This window comes from Silene latifolia, chromosome 2 (assembly GCF_048544455.1).
Source record: "Silene latifolia isolate original U9 population chromosome 2, ASM4854445v1, whole genome shotgun sequence".
Taxonomy (NCBI): domain Eukaryota; kingdom Viridiplantae; phylum Streptophyta; class Magnoliopsida; order Caryophyllales; family Caryophyllaceae; genus Silene; species Silene latifolia.
The window spans coordinates 24205785-24215777 of NC_133527.1; the positions used below are offsets into that span (position 1 = coordinate 24205785).

The following is a 9993-nucleotide window of genomic DNA, read 5'->3' on the forward strand; positions in this document are numbered from 1 at the left end:
GCCATCAATTCATGGACTATACAACCAGTTGTATATGTTGTACGGTGTAGAAGCCGAGCTTTGTGATAAAGTATTTGAGCTTTATGTTAAAGAATATGAGCTTTAGTAGAAAATATTGAGCTCATCCATTTACACATTAAAAACACTAACTTTGAATTAGCTCAGAAAAAATACATATATGCTCGGATTCTTATACCTTGGTTGTACCATGCTTATGGTACAACTGGATGTATAATCATATTTGTGCGCCGCCATGCCCCTTACCGTAATTTGACCTCATTTATTAAATGAGGAGGAGAGTAGTTCATTTAGCTTTATTTCATGGTAATAAAATATCGAAATATGGCTGAAGAATTTCACCCTAAACAATGGAAAGTTGTACATGCAAGAATAGCAAGATAGAACCAATGTTTCCTCCACCGGACAATAAAAGATGACCGATGCTTCGAACACGACAAGATGACACTAAAGTTCAGACCAAATACATGAAGCATTTCACAAACATAACCATGTCTGAAATAATACAACTGGTTTCAATAAAATTATGTGCCAGAGCGCCTCAATCAAGCTATCTCCCGAATCATACCGTCGTGGGATACAACTGCTCCAATCCAGAAAATCGAACATAGCAGTTGAATAGTTGATTATCATGCAGTCAAATACAAGTTTCCTGTAAAACAAGCATTTTTTTCAGTAAGGGTAAAAGAAGCAATTTTCAGTAAACCGCAACATGAGAATTTTAGTTATGGAGGTGAGAAGGTTAGGCACTAACTTTAGTACAAACATATATGTAATGAATATCTGGGTTTTTCCCAAAGACATCTTCCAAGGATTTTCCGTCCTCGTCCAGAGGAAATGGATTTGTGAGCTCCCATTTACGTTGGCCTTCATATCTTACTCCCGTAACTATTTTTTCTGAATAAGCATTTCACAAACAATTAAACAGGGAAACCAGAGCATTCAGGAGTAAATTACTCCTAATACGAAGTATACGCCAAAAAAAAAGGAGGATAGTGGTGTGATGGAGTTGGCAAAATCTACTCTCCAGCGTTAGGTTTAGGTAAGGGTCTGACGTTATGACTAATGGTGTTGTCAAGAGGAGGGTTTCTGACAAAATTGATACTAGAATAGGGGGAACGCCCCTGAATCTAACTTATGATTCAAAGCTCTTTTCGACTCAAGCTCAAGGTGAGGCGGTAAATGAGGTAGATGTTTCTTTGAAGTTGTCAAAGTTGAAGAAAAATACAGTCTCTGAGAATGCATCTAAGAGAAGGAAAACAAGTAAAGCCAAGAACGCTTTTAGGGAAAAGCAAGACTTATCTAATAGAAGGGTAATCGATGATCCTAGAATCCGATGACACTAAGCAGACAGGTGCTTTATTTTCTTTAAATTTGACGACTTCAAAGGAACATCTACCTCGTTTACCACCTCACCTTGAGTTTGAGGGGAAAGGAGCTTTGAATCATAAGTTAGATTCAGGGGTGTTCCCCCTATTCTTAAAACGGGCATGAGATTTATGATATATATTTAGACCGACTCACCGACCACATATGCTTATTGCTGGATCTTAAGACCAGGAAACAATAATACTAATCTAAGGACCAAAGTTGCCATATTGACAAAAGGCGTGATATGTCGCAAAATTCCAAACCTAAATGTATTTGGGTTGCTTCATGATCAAATGTCGTCAAATCTCAAATTTTTAAGTGAAATACAGTGCAAAATACTATATATACTGCAAATTTAAGAAAGGTAAGACGATGAATATTGAGTGATCAGGTTCCAACCAACCTATGATATGGAGCTTTATATTCCAGTTGCCTGCATTTCTCAGCAAATCCAACCGAAAGGCAGGTACACCATAAGTAATCTGCAACAGTGTAGTCAAACGTAAGGGTTGCCCAAAAACATTGATCAAGGTAGATATGGAGTATATTTCAAAGAGAAGATAAATTTGGAGGATATGTAAAGTCGAGGATTGCCACGCATATTTTCAAATCAGGTTGTTAATAAATGAAAGAAGTTCGATCACTGGATCCAATCAGTCTACCAGAAATATACAAATATACAATCGTTAACTTGCAATACTATGAAAATAGTAGTTTTGATAACTTCAACATGACAAATTTGACATTGTAATCTGTACACCTTACACATTTATGAGATATTAATGGTCGACCATCAACGTCAGAATGGAACATTATAAAGAGATGGAGGTGGCAGTATGCAACCATTTTAATTGTTTGCCACTTACCAGTATATAAACTCCGTTGTCCTTGAGAACCCTATAGTTGTCAGCAACTGCTTCAATATGTGATAGATGTATCAAAGAAGTAAAACAAGAATACTAACAATAATTCTTGAATGTCAATGTTACTAGTCGTACCGCCTAACTTCTTCAAGCATCATACTGGAATTTTGTTTGGAGTTGTCTCCACACTGTCAGAAAAAAAAGGCCTTAAAATTTTATCTTCTACTCAAATAAGGTTGTCTTAATATCATACTCACCAGAATAGAGTCGAGCGTTCCTGAAATTTACAACCAGGCAAATTTAGGGCATAATAAGAGACAGACCATCAGAATATGTATTGAAGGCAGGGGGGAATAAAGTACCTTTGTCAATAACAGCGTCGAATGAACCTGTCTGAAAGGCACTCATGTTCCGAACATCCATTGTAATATCTACCAGTTTGTGAAGGATTAGTTACTGAAACAAAGACAAGGCAAGGTCCCGTCTCATTTTTTATTGAGTGTACGAGTTTAGAATGCAACTACTCAAACAGACAATTCTTCAGAAGCCAATTCATTACTCCCTTCAACCCATTTATATGTACACATACAACTTTGGTGGGCAAACAATGTCGAATTTGACCAATATTGTTTACTCATCTTTCACAATTACGGGTTCTAAAAATCAACCATGACAAATTTACTAGGTTCAAATGGAGACAATGAATTAGAGATGGAGATAGTACTAAGTAAAATCAAAATCATAATATATTGATTTGTTAAGGATACAAGTAAGTTTTGAGCTATTTGAATACTTCTTCTGCATAGCTTCAATTACTACAGAAGATATATCAATGTTGACAATATCTTCATATCCATCATTAGCCATGCCTTCACTAAATGCTGCAAGCACAAAGAGTATAATTGTTATACTTGGACAACTAGTTTAAACCCGTGCAAAGTTGCACGAGCATATATAAATAGCCTCATAAAACTTTATAGTTATATCAATATAATAGTTTGAGTATATATTTTATGCAAACAGCCTATGTTAGATAATTTTATAAGTTCAACATCAAAACAACACAAAAATTATAATCGATAAATGAAAAAAAATGTTAAGGAAACTACTATAACATTTAATCTATCTATAATCAGGTATAGTGATTGAATAATTGATGATCGTTTAATGTCATCAAATAACACTAAAAATTTAATTTTCCTAAAATAGTTAATCAACCTAATGCGACTCGTAGAATGGGTTTCTCAGTTACCACCACTTTAATGAGACTAAACTAAGTAATACTTTACCCATATTGCTAAAATATATAACTTGGGGAAAACTAAAATGACTTTACCAAAGACATAAGCTTTAACGAATACGACTCCATACCAAAAAAAAATAGTGAAATAAGAAGATAGTCCGTAGTTAACATCACGGGCTTGGTACAATTGGTCTCCCTTGTGACGGGTTACCATTTGTGGCGGATATTTTGTAAGATAAAATGGTAACAAAATGGGTTAGTGGAGAAAATGGACCACATGAATAGTGTTGCAGAGAGAGAAAAAGTGGGTACTTTGTGAGGTAAAATGGTATCCGTTACTCAAGAGTGACGGATATGTGCCGTCACAAACAAGAATTTGTGGGCTTAGTATGGGTACAAAATCATGCATAAAAGAGTTGCATAAACCAAATTTCGATAAACGCTACGGTAACGACTTGTGTTAATGTGGCTTCAACTCGGTTCATTGCAATTAATTAATCCTTTGTTTGTTTGTTTGTAGTGCAATTGGATTAGGGAGTTGAATTAATTTAGGTGCTATTTGGTCTTACTTGTGTAAAATAGTTTTTCATTTTTAGGAGGAGTTTATTCACAAGTTACTTTTGGGAAAAGTTTTGGTTGTTTGACCATACTTTTGTAAAAATGATTTCTTATAAAAAAACTACTCTCATCCAACTTTTTCTTTTTTTTTTTACTTTCTCCATTAGCCATGTTATTTGTAAATTCGTCATTTGAATAAAAATAAACGTTTAAAAAATTTATTTAATCACTTAACAATTATACTAAAACTATATAATTACCCTTCAATTTATAATTTTACACTCTTCAAAATTATAATTTTACACATCCTGGTCCTTTAATGTGTATGTGAGAGGTTAGAAGCAAATATTGTACATGGAAGAGAAACTGTTAGGAACAAAATATATAAAGAAGTAATGATTTCATAAAAAAAAAAGTAATGATTTTTGGCACTTTATGTGAAAAGTAGAAGTAGAAATATCTAATTCTACTTTTGGGGTCAATAATCATAATCTGACTTTTTAAAAGTAGTTTAAAAACTCCATAATTTACAGTGTTTGACCTAACTACTACTTTTTAGTAACAAAAATATTTCTAAAGTTTGGCCAAACAACACCTTAAGATGGATGGGTTTAAATATGGTGGAGCAGATGGATTATCTAGATGATCCAAAAGTGTTGGTACGGACTATGGAAATGAAGAAGTCTGGGATGAAACCGGTCCTTGAATTACCAACCCTATGAGCTTCATGATGAGAAGATTTAAGAAATTTGAGAACCTTAATTGAATGTAGTGTTACATTCACCTTGCACACCTTAATCGAATGTATTATTACATTCACCTTGCACACCTCTACTCCTCTCTACTTGCATTTAAACCGTTCCCTCCCAAAATGGTAAACGTCGACCTTAACAACATGCCTAAGATGCCTTTTTATACTTCATTCATAGCTAATTACAAATACATATATGCCTTTTTATACGTAGAGACCCATAACAAAACAAAGCTAAAGATAAGGAAACTAACCCATGACTCAATACTTGACCACGTAATTATCTCCAACAAACTTGACTCTAACAGATAATTAAGAAATTCTAAGACTCCTTACTCCTTCCGTCCCGGTCAATTGTTGTTATTTGGTTTTGGCACAAATGGACAAATGGACCAAATTGAGTATAAATGATCAAATTGCTCATCAAATGCAATCCTAAAATAGAAAGGACAACAATAGACTGAGACACCCTAAAATGAAAAAGGACAATAAATAGCCGGGACAGAGGACAGAGAGTATTTCCTTAACAATACATGCTCCAGATTATAAGTGACTAATTTGAATCAATTATTCAACAGAGGCCCTAAAGTTTGGAAGAAAAATAATACAAAGAACTTTGGAGATCCTAAACAAATAAGTTGATAATTCACACGGAATGGTACATCTAAAATAAACTAAAAGATGATTGATTTAAAAAAGAAATCAACTTTAATAAGAATGAGGGTTTTCAGACGATCGAATAAATGCAAATTGCAGACATAAATAGCGAAAGCTCGGCTTAAATGTCAAATCAACCCAAATGATAAACAAAAAGATGAATTTTTCATGAGAAGCAATTACGCAGTCTTGGTTTTATTCACAAAATTCGAAAAGGAGTAATGAGAAAGATGGTGGTAAGGCAGCGTTAAACAAAATTCAATAGGGAAGTGCCTGATTTATAGGGTTTTTTAACAGTTATGTTTAATGTGGGATTGTAGAGAGTTAGGCGGGAAAACAAATATTTAGTGGTTTTTGTTTTATTATATTGTATAGATGGGAAAGAACACCATGAACAAAACCCGGCGTCCTCAATGATGCAAAAGCACATTCTAATAGGAATATTTATAATAGTTGGGCCTCAACCATCACCTTAAGGTTTTGGTTGAGATGGTTCATCTATCATGGTATCAGAGCCAGTCTGACCGAAGGTCACGGGTTCAAATCCTGGCAAACTCGAAGTGGAAACCCAGCACACGGTACGGGGGAGCCGGTGCACAAACTAACCACTCTTCAAGCCCAACGGGCATTTGAGTGAGGAAGCGTAATAGGAATATTTATAATAGTTGGGCCTCAACCATCACCTTAAGGTTTTGGTTGAGATGGTTCATCTAATGACAAGAAGAGGGCAGAAAATAAGTTGTCCAGTATAACATGTTTCTAAAAGACACAAACTCCAAGCGATGAGTTCATCTAATGACAAGAAGAGGGCAGAAAATAAGTTGTCCAGTATAACATGTTTCTAAAAGACACAAACTCCAAGCGATGACGATTGACGGATATTAAAGCAATAACACAGGAAAGGAAGAGGGACTGATTTGAAGCATCCTCTCCTCAAGCATTGATATAGCCGGGGTCACATAAAGCTTATGTACTCATATGTACTCCATATACAAATTTGAAAAGGCAACAGGTCTCAGACCGTGTCTGAGAACTCGCAGATCTACCCATGACTCCAATTTCAAGAGACGCATTTTTCTAAAAGTATAAAAAATCTTTTTTGGTCTAAACCATCCGGTAATCCGAACCACATTGGGCCGAGTAATCCGGATTTCGGGGCGTGTCTAAGGATTACGGTATTTAAACCCCTCCCAATCGCAGTTGTGGGGGAAAAGTATAAAAAATCTTGAAAGTGTACATTTGGTCCCTGTGTACAAAGCACTAGAATCAATATATTTTTCTTTATAAGGTAAGGAAACTAGATTGATCCTTCTAGGGGAGAACCAACATATCTCATCCTTTCGGATGAGCGAGGTAATTTGTTAGTTGAATCATCGACTTTCAAACCACCTTGAGAGTTGGACATGAATGTCCATAAAGTCTGTAACTTTGTTGGCCCCACGGAAGCAATGTTTGATTATCACCGAGAATCAATAGCTTTTGAAACGATGAAAAACAAGATAGTGGAAACTGGTGGAAGTGATCTAAAACGAACTACTGTGATAGATACTAAGTATGTAGAATAATTTGCCCTATACAAAGAATACTTGATGCACTTAATAGAGAAATCAGATGATCAAACTCTAGCCTGAGTCTGTGCACTAACCACTCTTCAAGCCCAACGGTAAGTTTTTGGTTTTAGTTGAGACGGTTCATCTATCAATAACATTATCAAATTAATACATTAACAGAAACGCTCATAACTTCAACTTACTCAAATTATTAAACAAACCCGAAAAATTAATTTGACCAATAAGTCAAAGTCTCAAAGATCACGAGCATCAATTCAATTCTAACCAACACGAATTCAGATTAAACCAGATCACACAGAAAAAAAAAAAAGAATTGCACATCCAAATGTTTTAACATCACTTGAAAATGTACTATGTCACTCGTGATGTAAGAACATCTTATAATAACTTGACTTGTCTAAGCTATTTTTGAGTGACATAGTACATTTTGGAGTGACGTTAAAACCACCCTAAATTTACAGCACAATTGTCAAAGCAACAACAAACAAACAAACAAACAAAAAGGATCAGATCAAAAGTGGCAACATCAACCAAAATTCATCAAAATCCGACAGTAATAAACAAATGAAAAAGAGAAGGAAAGAAAGACCAGAATTGCCGCAACCGACAACGAGGAGGCGGTTGGAGGGAGAGAGGTAGAGATTGAGAAGAGGAGACAAAGCAGAGTAATTCTGGTACCAATCAAAGGGAGATTGGTCTTGTGTATATCTTCTATCCCAATATGATGCTTCTCCATATGCTTGTGTTCCTCCTATTGTCATCTCTTCTTCTTCTTGTCAATCAGAAATGTTTTTGGGTTGTGTTTTTTGGAAGATAAAAGTTTGGAACTTGATCACTTGTTTAACAACCTTACCTGTGTCTAGGAAATGAAATGTTAATAATTGAGGATGATGATTGGAGGGGTGTGGTGGACACGTTGAAACTAACGTCACTCCAATTCATCCCATTCAAACCGAATATAATTTCGAGTTGAGCTGATTTTAAATGACATGGATAAAAAATAATTAACTTAATTTAAAATGATTTGATATTAATCTATAACGATTGATTTCAAGCCAAAACATTAAGGGGGAGAAAAACGATTGTACATCGGATGTACTACATCATATTTAATGACTTTTTGACTTTTTGTGTATTTTTTTCGAGTATTTTTAGAGTTTATAAATTAAATTTTAGTTTTATGGTGTCAAAAACCAAATCTTTTTGAGCTTATATGTAATTTTTTTGAGTTATAATGTAACTTTTTGAGATTAAAGTTTAAGTAAATAAACTCAAAAACTTTAAAATAAAACTCAAAAAATTAGATTAAAACTCAAAAACTTTATATTAATGCTCAAAAACTATAACATCTGATTTACTACATCAGATGTATAATCCACTTATTGTTAAGGGGGTGTTTGGTCAAGCTTTCTAAGTGCTTTTCTAATTGGAAAATTAGAAGCAGGGTCAAACACTATAATTTAGAGAGATAAAAAACTAATTTTGAAAAAGTCAGAAGTTAATAAAAAGCTACTGGAAACAAAAGCACTAAATTGATGTTTCTGCTTCTACTTCTCCAAACTCTTAGGATTATGGAAAAAAAAACTAAAAAGCAGTAGTAGGTCAAACACATCGGTGCTGTTTGGCCAAGCTTAAAAAGTGCTTTTGCAATTGAAAAAGTAGTAGCTTGGCCAAACATGGTAAATTAGAGGGTTTTAAAAGTGTTTTTGAAAAGTCAAAAACTGATTATTAACCCCCAAATGGAGAAGTAGATAATTACTACTTCTACTTCTACTTCTACTTTTCACATAAAGAACCAAATAAGCAAACAAAAGTTGTATTAAAGTAGTTAGGCCAAACATATAAATTTTGTGAGAAACCACTTTTACAAAAGTATGGCCAAACAACTAAAACTTTTCCGAAAAGTAACTTATGAATAAACTCCTTTTGAAAAGGAAAAACCATTTTCCATAATAAGGCCAAACAACACCATCAATTTGTTAAGAAACTACTTTTACAAAAGTTAAGCCAAACAACCACAACTTTTTCAAAAAGTAGTTTATGAAAAAACTAAGAGCATGTTTGGCCTCGATTCTCAAAAATGAGTTTTTGTTTTTTAAGCTTAATTTTTCGAAAGTGTTTTTCAAAAGCAGAAACAACAAATAGTTGCTTCTATTTCTATGGGCAAAAATATGGATTTTTAGCTTTTAAGAAATTTTGTTTAACTTTTAGAAAACTATGTGTTTGGCCAAAAAGTGTTTTTGAGGTCAAAAACACTTTTACAAATTAGGCCAAACACACACTAATTCTACAAAGTAAAAGCTATTTCACATAAACTAGGCCAAACAGCACCTAAATTTGTGACTAAATGACATAATTTGAGGTTGTTCAAAATCAAACCCGACCTATTGAATAGTGACTAACTCAAACACCATGACCCCGTTTTTTCAGGTTAATTTTTTTTTTTTTTTAAGTGTAATGTTGTTGAGTCATTGTTCAAGGCGAATAAAGTTGGAATTTTGATATAAGCAAACCTTTTGGGACGCTTTTTAAATTAGTATATTGACACTCTCTATCTTTAAAACGACAATGACTCGTATTGCTCAACTTTTACAAGGGAATAATTGTGCTATTTTTTTTATTTTTTATTTGTAGTAGCTTAACAAATTATTAGGTGTGTTCCGGGTGTAATTCCAGAGCAGTTATATGTCACCACCCGTGCTTGTAGAATGACGTCTTTGGTTGAATCCTCCTTGCGGTCTCCTGAAACGATGAACAAACTGAGGGCTCGGCTTTGGGCCGAGCGAACTCACTCCGACGCTCAAGTCAGTAACTTAGAAAAGGTAAGTGGTTGTTACTTGGCAAAGTACGTATTGTAGAGAGATAAAGAAGATATTACCAGATGAATAGTGATTCTTAGGTTAAATTGTGGATCCTCTACTCAATGAGAGTTGAGGAGTATTTATAGACTTTCACCTCTTG

General features: G+C 34.3%; 1 protein-coding gene across 1 annotated transcript; it reads right to left on the bottom strand.

Annotated features, from left to right (window-relative positions):
• Positions 1–345: 345 nt before the first annotated feature.
• On the bottom strand, positions 346–7983 carry LOC141642453 (uncharacterized). The gene is made up of 9 exons (XM_074451259.1): positions 7622–7983; positions 3020–3133; positions 2615–2683; positions 2510–2529; positions 2388–2440; positions 2256–2286; positions 1793–1871; positions 773–915; positions 346–670 (listed from the first exon to the last, which is right to left on the bottom strand). Exons 1-9 carry the CDS (start codon positions 7791–7793, stop codon positions 656–658), a joined length of 696 nt encoding a protein of 231 aa, XP_074307360.1. The 5' UTR covers positions 7794–7983; the 3' UTR covers positions 346–655.
• Positions 7984–9993: the final 2010 nt, after the last annotated feature.